Source organism: Mchenga conophoros, linkage group LG13, assembly GCF_057382185.1.
Source record: "Mchenga conophoros isolate Kocher_MC1m ecotype Shallow Benthic linkage group LG13, M_conophoros_male_GT1.1, whole genome shotgun sequence".
Lineage (NCBI taxonomy): Eukaryota > Metazoa > Chordata > Actinopteri > Cichliformes > Cichlidae > Mchenga > Mchenga conophoros.
In genome coordinates, this window is record NC_140538.1 from 16,757,321 (window position 1) to 16,772,023 (window position 14,703).

Sequence of the window (14,703 nt, forward strand, 5' to 3'; positions counted from 1 at the left end):
AGCACACCGTGGACTGTCAACACCGACAGGAAGTGACTGATGTGGATAATCGTGAGGAGAAATTGTCTCACAAACTTTCACCTTTAGATCTCTGTGTACTATCCTCCTCTGGTGACAATACTGCACTGCAGACACAATCTGAAATATTAAAAAAAACAAAAAACAAAACAGGCATCATGACAGTTAAATACATGTACAATATCATGTACATTACATAGAAATGCACACAAACTGCAGCCTTTTCTTTATTGATTAATCAAACCGGTGTTTGTTCACAAACTGTTTTCGTAGGACTAGCTGGTGATTCTAAGGGCGCTTTCACACCGATAGCTTGTTTACTCTGAATCAGTTGATGAGTTTGTAAACTAGCAGCTTCATCCCAGGGTTTGGTTTGGTTTCACACAGACAAAAATCCAAGTGAAATCCAAGTGAACCAAAACGCATCACAACAAACCACGTGAGAACATTCAGCGCACTCATTGGCTGGTGCGGGAGCAACAAAGGTATATACAGGAAGAAGGTGTTGGGTGAGAAAACTGAATTTACATTCATTTCAGTTAGTTGCTAGCCCATGCAGACCTTTGCACATCTATAGTATCTTCCTGCAGTTAGAATAAAAAACAAAACAAAAATACGTTTCTACGGGATTTTTGTTTTTTAACTTAAACTTGTAACATACACCAGGGTAGTTGGTTCAGATCGGGGTTGGATTACGTTCACACCATAAATGAACCATTCCAGACCACCTCCCCCCAGTTGTCACGGTGCGGTTGTTTTGTCTGATCACACCTGCACAAACTAACTGCACGAAAGGGGAAAATTAACCAGAATCAGAGTTCGATTTCCACAGGTGTGGAAACCCCTTAAATTAGCCACAGATGTGAATATAACTGCAAAAGACTAGCTACCTGATCAGGTGCACCTCGCCTCTCATGCTATGCCAGCTGGAAAAGGCTTCAGACCCTCCAGTGAAATTAATATTTGAATTAGCAGTTAAGAAAAATAGAAGGCTGGATATTGTATAAGATTCTTGCAGTGACATTGTTTATCTCAAAACGTGAGACAAACAAACAAAGAGAGCTTTCATGCAAGCAAAACATTTTATTAGTATTTGCACATGATCTTTAATCAAGCTATTATTTAAAAGAGGCCACAAACCTGCATGCACTCAGACATAAATGAACACATCTGGATTTTGACCCTGTCGACGTTACACCGAAGGAAAAAGAATAAAAATAAAATTGAATTCTGTTCACTTTCAGGCCAAGCATGAAAGGAAACTAGTAAATTCCCAAACTACTGTAGATGCCTTATTGCTCCTGCAGCACCACTAGATGTCAGAGCAGCATCTAAAAGGAAGTTGTTCCCTCTTTCCTCTGCAGTCAGTGATAAAGCTTGATCTTGGTGCATGCAGTCTTCTCTCAAAAAACAGTAAGGGAATGACGACAGAGGCGTGAGCGCTGCGATACTGATGACTCACCTGTCTGAACTTGGCTCTGGCCTCCTTCTCCTTCATTCTGCCGTGAGCCACTAGATAGTCAAACACTTCACCTGTAGAAAGAAGAAATATATAATTATCAATAAGTATATTGATAAAAATCACATCAATAACCATGTACTAATGCTTGCTTTGAGGTAACCCAACAAATAACATGTTTAATATTTAATTTGAAATGGTGACTAGCTGGAGTGACAGATTTGTAAATAAGCATTTTTGCAATGAATTTTAGAGTTAAACTAACACAACAGAGTGACACTCAGAAAAATTAACAAAATGTCACCTGTTTGGTGGACATGAATTAATGCTTCACTTACCACCACTGGCATACTCCATCACCAAATAAAGAGTCTTCTCTGTTTCAATCACCTCAAACAATTTCACTGCAGGAGAAAGTGGGGAAAGGAGGCAGAGATGAAGTAAATCAAAAGCTAATTGAAGGTTGTGATTTGGTGTAAGCTGAGCTTGCTGGTCTGGTCTATCCTAATGCAATAAAACTCTTAACAGAGTCTGAATGGTGCCAGCATGGTACAAAGTGGCATTAAACCATTTGCTAACTATGCTTGTACTTTTGTACAGTCAGATCAAGATGTGATCATTTCTTTATATTTTTCTAGGAAAATGGGAAGCAGGTTCTGCAATTTATTTAAACAAGTTCAAACACACAGTAGATAAGACAAAACAGAGTTTCTGCAACTCTAAGGAGCCTAAAAGTCAATATTTGGTATGACTACCTTCATTCTTTAACACAGCCTGAACTGTAGTTTAAGTAGTTGTCAGGAATAGTTCTCAAGACATCTTGATGGACATTTAAAGCTCTTCTTTGGATGTTGGCGGCCTCTTATTCTGTTTACTCTCAAGTTGATCCCACTCTGCTTTTTCACCCAGACTCTGGGGAGGCCAACATGACTGATAGTGTTCCTCTGTGTGTTTTTCTATTCCAGGTATGCTTTTACTGTATTTGGCAGTGTTTTGGGGATCACTGTCACGCTGACGAATGAAAACCTTTGCTTCAATCAGACACTTTCCAGGTGATATTGCATGGCATGGAGGAGATTTCCCTGCAGCCAATGTTCCAAGAAAAACTTTAAAAGACCTTAAGAAAGCCTAGAGAACTATTGCTCAAGACGAGCTAAGAAGAAAAGAAAAAAATGAGGTGTGGATCATGAGTTTTGGACAGTATTCTAAGTAAAAGAATAATTTGCAGAAGGAAAGTACAATCTTATCAAAGTGTGAGATGTTTTCATGGATAAGGCAGTAACTTAATGGGGATCGCTTGTTACACAGTGTGCTTTCACAGGGAAATACTAATCCAAACTCACTGAGGGTCTTGTAGGTTGCTGTTTGGGCTTACCTATATTTGGATGATTCAAAATCTTCATTATTCTGACTTCCCTGAAGAGCTGTAGAGACAGACAGGAACATTTAATGCACCCACAAACATGTCAAATGAAATTACAATCAATGAGCACTTAGTGTCAGCTCGGGCTCTGCTGGGAAAGCACTTATTAAGCACTGATTAGAGGAGTTAAGTGAAGGGAACTCAGCCACAATAAATTACACGGATCTTCGAAACCATAAGAGAACCTGAGGATGACAGGACAACTGGACTGTGTGAAGCAACATGGCGCAGCGACAACATTGTGCTAAACCCTGCCCTACACAGACAGGGTAGAGAATTACATCTCCACCGACACGCTGCAGTCCAGCAAGCCGGCCAATCGGTTGTCCAAACAGCCAGTCAGCAGCATCGCACGCACAGCCAGCCACTGCAGAGAGGCAGTACACAGGCTCAGAGCCAGTCAGACATCTGCTGCCTAATGTAATCATCTTAGCATGCAAAAAAGATGCAGAAATGATGCTGATGCCTTAGTCACATAACTGTAGAAAACAAAATGTAGAAGAAGGTTCCTCTACTGCAGAGGGAGAAAGTTTCTACCCAGCCACAGGAGGCTAAAGGAAAATCTAATTTCTCTGAGCCTCCCTGTGCAACATCTGAGTGATGAGTCAGAAAGCAGAATCATTTAAAACTCAGTCTTGGCACGGCTGTTTATGTCAGACGAGCTTCTGCAGCCACTTAGAGGTGCTGTTGAATCGTCTACATTCTGCTGATTCTCAGCAGAGCTCTGCTGAGGTTGTGTTTGAGTGTTAAATTTCAACGCCAACACGACTGGGATTTCACACCTGAGGCAGAACACAGATTTTTGCCATTTGCTGGCTTCGACTCAGTGAAAACTGAGCGACGCTTTGATCCACGGTCTTTTCTAAAAACGAGGAAAAATATGTCGTTATCGAATGTGTCAAATTAAACGAAGAGAATGGATACTGTATTGTGGTGTGTGTGTCTATATGAGCGTGTTTGTTCGACTTCTTTCAGTGGCCTTTTAGGTCTTACATAAGTGCAGGGATAGTCTATGTTTCTAGGTCATCAAACACAGCTATTACACCAGTGTGAGCAGGCCTGACTCTGTGGGACCTCTGAGCCACAGTCTGGTTCAACAACATGCAGGTACTCACTCTCACTCTAATTCTTTCTTTGGGTCCCTGTCTCTACTTGCTCACCTGCCTCACTTTTTCTTTTCTTCCTCTCATAACATCCAAAAAACACACCCACGCCCACACACGAATAATGCAAGAAAAAGTCTCAAGTTTTCTTAAACCTAAACAACACTTTTTCCCCCAAACAAGTGTGGTTTGAAGACTAGCATAGATTGTTTCCCAGTGCCACAGAGCTCCGTTGTTGTCCGGAAAATATTAAAACCACATCAGTAAGGCACACTCGGTGGCATTTTCCCTCTTTACAATGTAGATGGGCACTGTAGTTTATTCAGAGGCAAGCCCACACTCCTCCCACTGCTCTAAATGTTCTCAACAGTACAAAATAAGCAGTCCAAGACATTTTTTTTGTAAATAAATCTTCATCATAAAGTTTCAAAAATGTCCTTTTCATCGTCATGTTAATGACATTTATTGACAATAGCAAAAAAATGTAATTATATTTCATCCCTATTAAGTAAGCGAGCTTCTTTGGCGTTTCATGACAGATCACAGTAATACAGACATATCTGAATTTCATTTTATAGCTTTTCACCGTTTTAATTATCAGGCCCAAAAGAGATGCACTGGCCAGCTGAGCAGCACCAAAAGGCCCGAAAGACCACAGAAGACAACTAAACCGGATGCTAAAAGAATGATTTCCATTATTAAGAAGAACAACTTCTCAGCAATTAACCAAATCAAGAACACTCCTGAGAAGGCAGATGTATAACTGTCAAAGTCTACAATGAAGAGACGCCTTCATGAATGCAAATGTAGAGGATCTACAAGGTGTAAACCACTGGCTACACTCAAGAACAAGAAGGTCAGGTTAGACTTAGGCAGGTCATACCACATGACCTGTCTAACATGGTGGAGGCTAGGGGTGGGGGGAAAAAATTGATACTGTGTAGTATCGTGATATTTTGTTTGCTAATAATGTATCGATACAGGGACAGCAGAAATCGATATTTTGTTACAAAAAAGGTTTTTGTGCTCTGACTTCAGAGCATGTTGATCCTTTTTCTGAGCAAGAATCCTGACATTCCTTCACTGTCCAAATGTGTTTAACTTTTTCTTTGGCAGCAATAAACATGACAGTTTACTTATTTTAATTTAAGACATGTTTTATTTTAATTAAGTTTAAAACTTTTTTCCATCCATCCATTCGCTTCCGCTTATCCTTTTTTTTTTTCAGGGTCGCGGGGGGCGCTGGAGCCTATCCCAGCTGTCATAGGGCGAGAGGCGGGGTACACCCTGGACAGGTCGCCAGTCTGTCGCAGGGCCAACATACAGGGACAAACAACCATTCGCACTCACTTTCATTCGTACATTCACACCTAGTGACAATTTGGGTTATCCAATTAACCTATCCCCACTAGTGGGGATAGGTTTAAAACTTTTTTATTTAATGTAAAATGATATTTTGTTTTAATTTACTTTCAAATTCTTCAGTTGCTGAATGGGCTGCATAGTTTTCATAAATTTCATAGTTCAAAATAGCTATAATTGTACCAGATGGTTGCATTCAGTTAAGCTGGGCTAGACTGTAATACAAACCGTTCAGTTTGTCAACAATAAAACTGACTGAAATGAGAGAAAGACTGAGTGCGAGACTTTGATATTAGATAAAATGAATATTGATAAAGTTTACCTGTATGTACAGAATCTGAATATCGCAAAATATTTAAAAAAAACTTGCAATAATATCGTATCGTGCGTTAAGTATTGTGATAATATCGTATCGTGGGATGTATGGTTCCCACCTCTAGTGGAGGCGGTGTTATGCCGTGAACATGTATTGCTGCTAGTGGAAGGAGGTCACTGTTGGGTTGCCGGTGTTTACTGATGATGTGACAGCTGATAGAAGTAGCAGGATGAATTCTGAACAAGTGCACAAGGCGATACTCTGTGTGCTCATTTCTGCTCATTTCGCCAAATGCTGCAAAACTGAATTAACAGCACACAACCTAAGAGTTTCTCAAGGCAAAGAAATTGGATATTCTTCAATGCCCAAGTCAGTCGCGTGATCTCAACTCAACAGAGCATGGTTTTCAGGTACTGAAGGCGAAACTGAATGCAGATCAACCCACAAACAAGCAGCATCTGAATGTGGCTGCAGTGACGGGCCCTCACAGAGGATCTCATGGGAGGAAACAGCGTTTGGTGATCTTTAGTGACTGACTGCAAAGGATTTTCATCAAACTATCAAAAACAGTCCTTATATTTAAAATTATGTTAGTTTGTCCAAATACTTGTGAGCAACTATGTATGAAAATTAAATGGTTAATAGGAAATTTTTGTTAAACATCTTTGCATTAAAGCTGAAAGTCTGCACTTCCATCACATGTTGACTGATTTCAAATTCACTGTGCAAAAACTTTTAGCATCCCTCTCATGGCTTTGTACCTAATCTGTGTGATCTATTTCTGTACTAATATGAAAACAGTTTACAGCATATTAACAGGCACAAATATAGAGTTCCTACAGACTGAGTGTATGGTGTTCACTTGTACGATGTACATGTACGATATATACACTCACGTTTATACATTAATGCAACTATTTTGAGATTGACATTTTAAAGGAATGTGTGCATGCAGATTTTATAGCCTGAATTTGTTATGGGACAAAAATCTTCCTGATCCAAGTGCCTCAGAATAGCAGGCTTCTGCATGGCAAACCTTGCTCCATACTCATCAACTGCCATGTTGGCCTGAGAGGTTCCCCCGTGGTAACAAAGTCAATTAGAGTGGAAACACACTGACACAATAACCAGAAGATCTACCGCACTACACAAGAATAAAAAACAACCCCCCCCCCCCAAAAAAAAAGTTAGAACCTCCGATACACATCCATCCATGCACGTGCTTTAATATCTGATGCATTGGTCAAGACAGAAAATCTGTAATATTCTGGATGAGTGATGAATTATAGAGGCAGTGCTTTATCTCAGTCTCTTATCTCTTCCCGTCTCTGCCTTGTTCCGCCTCTCTTTCTCTCTCTCTCGTTTGCGTCATTGCCCTAAAGCCCCTCACATGGGAAGCACGCGTGCAGCCACTTGGAAACAAAAATTAGAACAAATCTGAGAAGGGCAGTGGAAAACGACAACAACAAACACTGTGTCTGTCGATATAAGCTCAATAAGGATGTAGCCACCATGCAGGCTGACAGGAGATAATGAGTTAGCGGTCTTTGATCCAATCTACTATTAATATCAATAATATCTACAGATGCAGGAAGGGGGGGGGGGGGGGGGTCACAGCCTGGCATAAAGCAGAGTTTCAGGTAGACAAGGATTACAGAAAGAGCTACAAAAACAACAAATTTGCATCGCACACATCATTTGCAATGCGGTTGAATCTCAGTAGTCTGTGCCAGTGACCTACTTCCAGCCACCCAGAGGCACCCAGTCTCCCAAACTAGCCTTAATTACAGCAGTCCCCATACAGAAGGAGCAGATATCAGACTGGGAACACTTACAAGAACTGGCTGGACTATTTCAGTCACAGCAGCACAGCTGCTCATTCAACATGGAGATTATTGATAGGATGAGTAGTCTGGAAGCCCTCATCCCTCTAATGGGTACGTGCGTGCATGTTTAAAGTGCTCAAATATTACATAAAAAACCACATATCAGTAAATAACCATAGCTTTCTGTTTTTCCAAGAAAGACAGTGAGAGACAAAGACAAACAGACAGGCATCACTGATATTCAGGAAACAATCCCATCCTCGACTCCCAAGGTGCTAAAACCCAACAAGAAAAGGCACACATCTTTTTCAATCACTCTGCAACTATGAGCCACTCGTTATTCATAATCCACAAAACCAAAACACACTTTACTTACACCAAAACTCATTTTAACGCTTGTATAATATGTCTTATGGAACAGAAAATATTCACAAACATGTAAATCTGTGCATATCTTAGCCAGCGTTTCAGTTGTGTTATGATTCACCTCAAACACAAGTGCTGCCCGTCCAATCACCTTCCGCTCATCTGAACAAGACCAAAGCTTCGCTAGCCCATAGGCTCAACAGCGTTTCATTGGCTAATGCAGAATGGCAGGCACAAGACAGACATCAACAACACCCATTTACAAGAGCTTGACCCCATAGTGAGCTTTTTGTAGAATACACAAACAGAGTCGCCGTGTATTGTTCGGAGCAGTTTCTCACACAGTCACACTCGGATATAAGAGTGAGGGTAAAGGTTGGTACTGCAGCTTTGAGCCATGTTAAAAATAATAACTAGAGAAGCTGCCAGTGTTTCTGGGGTTTAATTTACCCTCTTCATGCTCTTCAGTCTTTTACATGTCATGTGTAACAGAAGAGAACCACATGCCAATCATGCAACCTTCCATATTTCACTGGCGTCTTTTAAGCGATGAAAAAGAAAACAACTCTTATTTACAGATTACAAAGAGAAAGCGCTGGGATGATGGGATGAGCGCAGCGTTTGCTCGGAGGGGATTAGCGGAGAGGCCTATTTTAGGGCTAAAATGCCTAAAACCATGACAACGTCAACAACCCTGACCACAGATGACATGTGATGCATTTCCTGTGGCGAATCTCAGGAGGTGCTTTGGATGCTAAGCTGACCTCATTTCCTGTTGGGGCTGAAACCACCTCAAAGTCACATCAGGGCCAATGGGCCATAAAGAAAAAGAGGGGAGGTTCGCTGTAACCTCATGACTCATTTTGGCCTCTGCTAACCCCTCTTTAAAATCAAGTGATCGGGACACTGTGGGCTCACACAGATATGCTTAAGAAAATAAGTGTTAAAGTGCTGTTTGATGTGAAATAAAGCTAATTCTAATCAGAGAGGATGCTAGCTACACTAATGCATAAATGTGTGCATAATGTTGCCAAAAATGACAAAAAAAATCCCCAGAGATTCTGCCAGCTAGAGCCTTCTGCATAAACCAAATATCTTCTGCTTATGTCTCTGTGTGTCATACAGGTTTGTGTGTATGTGCATGCGTGTGGTAGTAAAAGATCTGACAGGGCGATGGTTGTGCCTACAGTGCCAGATGGTGAGCCCACAGCCTGGCTCCTCTGAGACCATAAAAAGAAATATTAGTGGCATTTTGACAGGCTAACATGAAAGAGTGGCAGGGAGTGTAGGAATAATGTGGCCCAATCAGGCATCTCAAACCCACACTGAAACAGAGTCAGCATGAATGGCTCAAATGTTCTCCATGTTTGCCCTGCGTACAAAAGGTCTAATCAAGTCCAGATTAGTTTTTTTTTTTTTTAAATGCACTGGACAATCCTTCTCGATCCACGTATTTAGTGTTGCCTCCAGATATAGTTTACTTAGCTATGCAGACCAGCATTTTAACCATGAAAATCTACATCACACGATAATCAATTTGCTGTCCAGACAGCTGTGTAGTAAAAATACAAAAACTACTATGATACCGATGTCGAAAGGGGGGAATTTGTGTATAGCTGCTTAAATTTTGCATCTACTCATTGGTGAAGGGTCATAGAGCAGCCCAAACAGCCTCAAGCATTACAGTGAAATTAGGTCTAGACTTGTAATTTGAAGAGTGCCTTCAACAAAATCGCTTATTTTAATATACTCACTTTATTAGGTAGACACAAATTCCATTGCTCGCTAATGCAAATATGACATCATTAAATCAACTGGCAGCAACTCTGAGCATTTAGGACATTCAAACCCAGTATAAGAATGAAGAAGAAAGGTGATTTAAATGACTTTAAATGGCCAGAAGACAGGCGAAAAGCGACATTCTGTCTTGAGCTGAATGTAACAGTAATTCAAATAATCACTCGTTACAACCAAGTTGTGCAGAAGAGCATCTCTGAACGCACATGTCAGACCTTGAAGGAACTGGCTACAGCAGAAGACCACAGCAGGTTCCACTCCTGTCAGCTAAGAGCAGGAACCTGAGGGTACAATTTATACAGGCTCACCAATTAGAAGATTGGAAAAATGTTTCCTGGTCTGATGAATCTCGATATCTGCTGCAGTGTTCAGAACCTAGAGTTCAAATTTAGCATGAACAAATGCCACATATCAGTGGTGGTGTAATGGTGTGGGGGATATTTCGTTGGCACACTTTGGGGTCTTTAATACCAAATGAGCATCATTTAAACACCACAGCATAGCTGAGTATTGTTGCTGACAATGTCAATCCCTTTATGACCACAGTGTAGCCATGGTCTGATGGTCGTTTCCAGTGGGATAACGCACCATGTCACAAAGCTCAGATTTCTTGAACATGACCGTGAGTTCACTGTACTCAAAAGGTCTCCACAGTCACCAGATCTCAATCCAATAGAGCACCTTTGGGATGTGGTGGAACAGGAGATTTATGGATCCTGGATGTGTGCTATCATGTCAATACAGACTAAAATCTCTGAGGAATGTTTCCAGCAGCAGAATTAATGGTTCTGAAGACAAAAGAGGGTCCAGCCAAGCGCTAGTAACATGTACCCAACAAAGTGACCAGGATGAATATTTTGTACACCCAGGAAACATTTAAGAGTGAATGAAAAATCTAAATATCATGACTGACTTTGGTAAGATCATGGTTTGTTTTGTTTTATTTTAATCTTAAATATTGTAAAGGTTTTCTTTTTTGGTTCTTTTTTTTTTTTTTAAAAAAACCTTAACTGTGTTTTCTTGAATTTTAATTATAACTGGACTGAAAAATAAATAAACAAACAAATGTGAACCTAACTGAAAATGCGTCAGCCTGCCAGGGTGTGACTTGGGGGATTTTAATGGAGAATAGAACAGAAACATAAAGGGAAATGCTAGATTTATTAGACGACACAATACAAACGCATCATAGAAAAAAAGAATCTCCATAATCTTGTTTTCATCATTGTTAAAAGCAAAAACCATGGCTGAAAATAAAATTAGATCTATGAAAAGCTCTGATAAAATGCGAGATTAAATTATCCACACTACATATTATAGCACAGTGGTGATTTCTCATTTTTGCACTCTCGATGCCCACTTGTTATTATTTTTCCAGCCTTTCAATTGATAATCAGCAGCAATACAAACCTCCAAAAAAAACAGGAAACAGAGCAAATGACTGCAATGTTGCTTCTCTTTGGTTTTTCCAAGGCATTATTTGATCAGTCCAAGGTCGAAAGAGTGCCCAAGCAGAAAACTGTATATAAAAAGCACATGTTCCCTTTAATGTATTCGTGATGGAGCTTTTACAAGGGTAGCATAGGACACTCTGGGTCAATGAGACGATCGATTCAGTCCAGGAGACGGCTGCTGCATTACAAGACGAGCTTCTGCATTGCAGATGGCATATCTGTATACTATTACGGGAATCTACAGTATGGAGCAGAGGGCGTGAAAATATATAACTGTGTATATGCTCCAAATAAGGATACATAACAAGACTCTACAGTTGATACAAATACAGAACATTTGACATCATCTGCTAATGTGAATGCAAACGCCAATGTACTGTATGATGTAATATTAAAAACACTTTATCCCCTATATATTAAAAAAAGCTGTATAAGTGCTGCAGCTCACATATGAAAGCCCACTGAATAATTGATCAACTGGGCTGCACGGTCACGTGATACATCTGTCCTGCTACATTCAACACTACACAGCGGACAACCCAACCCATCCGGTATGAAACTCCTCATGACCCAATCTGGCAGTGTCCCAGTCAGTTTCTATGCAGAATATTAATCCACCACATACGCACAAAACAAAATGTTCATTACCCTCACTTTGTGCACAGATTAGAAACCACACAATAGGCTGCGACACAAAAGAGCTCAAACAACGAGAATTATCTCGGTCAGATTAGATGAGCGTGGAACTGAGAGCTTGAAACTCTCACAGCAACTACACACTGATTGGCTAAAGAATTGCCGTCGGATCCCATTAAGATCCAAGACAATTGCAGGAATATAATCGTGTTAGAAATGCCCTGATAGGCGAAAAACCACCGTGTTTTACAGATGCCAAAGAAGGACTTCGGCAGTGAACCAGATTTGGTCTCACAATAGCCCTTTATGATTACACTCTGCTTGATTAGGCCAGCCTTCACTCACTCACCGAGTTCACTCATCTCATCTCCATTCAGACCAACATAAGGTGGAAGCACTATTTAGAAGCTAATCGCAATTATTTTGTCATTAAGAAGCTTGTAGGGGGCAACATTTTCCCACCCTGGTGGCCTACAAAGACACCATCAAGTGTCATTTATGTAGGTGTGGTTGTTATAATTGTCCATTATCAAAATGAGTCAGTCAGTTGCTAGGTAATTTTTTCATCTTTTACAAAAACCGGAAAGTAAAAGAGCAGCAGCGCTGGTGAGCCGCGCTACGATAATGTCATGATCATGAAAAGAATTCCAGTCAGTCAGCTGCACACCTGATTTATTTTTAGACTCGCAGTAGGTGATGTTGGCAGCTCTTGCTTTCCTTCCACATGTTCTAATCTGCGATGATGACTGTATGTGTACCGGTCTGTGCATTTACTTGGATAGCTTTCTTTGTGAGGACTGGCTTAAGTTTAAAACCACTGGAGTGACGAAATTTAGGGAAAGTGAGGAGCTTTTGAGCACTCCTTCCCTTTTCACATATATTCAAAGACCTATTTGAAGATGAACCTGGATTAGCCTGGTTTGAGAGCTAATAATGCAATATATGGACAAAGAGCACAAAGATAACCACGTGTGTTTAATGGGAGTCAGTAATCAGGAAACAGTCCCACAGCCTTTTTTCTAATTGGTTATGACTGCTAGACAAGGGAAGTGACAAACCGGACAGCAAGTGTATTTTTAGCTGCCCGTAACCACAAACAACAGAGTCAGGAGTGAAGGAGGTTGTGGCTGGAGATTAAACAAGCCCTGTGGTCTCTCCTGAGTACATCTGATTACATTATGTAAAATAGCACATCCTGAGTTCAAAGACCAAAGAACAGAGTGGGGAGAACTCGGGAAAGACTATCGGAAAAGCCCACGAACACTGTAACCAAGACATCAATGTTACCATGTGGTCATAAAACATAAACTCACCTTCTGTAGGCTGGTTGGATTCAGCTGGGTTTTGTCTATTATCTTCACCGCCACCTAGAGAGAGAAAAGACAGGAAGACAGGGGAAGTAAAAGAAAGGGAGGGAAGGGGGGAGAGAGAGCGGGATGCAGACAGGAAAAAAATAAAAGATAACCAAGATGTCAAAGCTAATTCCAGTTTTGTATTTGTGCAGTTAAAACTTTCATTGAAATGAATTCTTATTATTTCACTATTGTGCGGTGAGGTGACTTTGTCAAAACATGTCACAGCTGAATCATCCATTCAGCCTGAACACACCTAAAAGCTTCTCTATTCAGTAATTCATTAAGACGTGAAGCATTGATTTGCAGAGATCAAAGCAGAAATACAAATTCCCTCTTGACTATGACTATACTGTGAATCAAGAGCCTTTACACACTGAGAAAGGCAACTTAAAGCAGGGAGCAAGAAAAGTTTGGGTAAATATTCTCAATTGGCAACCATGTCAGCAGTCATTTGCATCCATCTCAATAATCACCCCAAAGTGCTTGAGGAAACTGACATAGTCTCCTCACTTTGAGAGCTCAGCAGCTTTCACTGACTATCTGTGCCATACTGCAGAGTCAAAAGCGAGCCACTATATTATCTTGAGAAGTTTTAGTTTTTCATACACTGATATGTTGCCCCCCACCCCTTAGCTCCCTTGTAGCACACATAAAGTCATCCTGTACTACTAAATTCTCAGGTTAAACACCATTTAATGTCTGAGCTGATTGCTCACACACAAGTCTAGAAAAGTTCACAGCTGCATGTGTGAAAAAAGTGCTATGCTAAGCTTTTTTTATATGCGTAAATAAATTAGAATGACAGTTTTTATAGCCTAACCACAGGTAATTACCATAAAATCTTTTCTTAGCCTGACTACAGAGAGCAAAGGGGTCTAAGGATCAAACTAGTAGCTGTTTGCTGACTTGATATTTGAAATCCTTCACGCGTTTTACAGCCTCCATATGTCTCTTGAGACTCTTCAACCAACTGACAGTATCAAAGCTCTTAAACATGCGTTTGTTCCTTCTTTTTGCACTGTACTTTGTACTGAATGGATGCTGTTGTCTCAATTCAGAACTGGAAAGGAGAAGCTGCTGTTGGCTTTGGTGCTAAGATAATATATTCATAAAATGCATTAATAAAGCAAACAGAAAAATATCGAATTAACATCTGTGCAGTTAAAAATTAACTTAGTCTGTCAAAGTTCCACTTTCCTGATCGAATAAACCAGTAGGTTACAGAACGCTGTGTTGTTTGCCCAACTTTATTGCACCAAATGGCGCATGTAAATGTACGTACTTTTTATTACATTGCACAAAGTTAGCATATCACACGTATGGGGACAGAGCATGAGTCCAGCTATAACTGTGAATGCTGTCCATGGCTGCAGTTTGGACTTAACCAAAAGAATCTGTATCTTGGATTTACACTAAGTAACAATACAGGAGAATTTAAAGATGCATAAACGTATTTGCTCGTCTGCCATTCTTATAGGGTTTAATGTGATTTCAGCCCACCCTTAGCAGCAATAAAAACTTCAACTCTTCTGGGAAGATTTTCCACAAGGTTTAGGAGTGTTTCTGGGAATATTTGATCATTCTTCCA

The 14,703-nt window shown here is 40.4% G+C and overlaps 1 protein-coding gene across 4 annotated transcripts in view; it reads right to left on the reverse strand.

Moving 5' to 3' along the window:
• The window catches only part of mark1 (MAP/microtubule affinity-regulating kinase 1), a 36,289-nt gene that overhangs the window by 12,185 nt on the left and 9,401 nt on the right, over window positions 1–14,703 (reverse strand). For all 4 annotated transcript variants that reach the window (XM_085296786.1, XM_085296789.1, XM_085296788.1 and 1 more), the window contains exons 3-7: window positions 13,074–13,127; window positions 2,853–2,901; window positions 1,816–1,881; window positions 1,481–1,551; window positions 82–138 (exon numbers count right to left, since the gene is read on the reverse strand). In XM_085296786.1, the coding sequence (XP_085152912.1) occupies window positions 82–138; window positions 1,481–1,551; window positions 1,816–1,881; window positions 2,853–2,901; window positions 13,074–13,127 (297 nt within the window). The remainder of the gene's footprint in view (window positions 1–81; window positions 139–1,480; window positions 1,552–1,815; window positions 1,882–2,852; window positions 2,902–13,073; window positions 13,128–14,703) is intronic.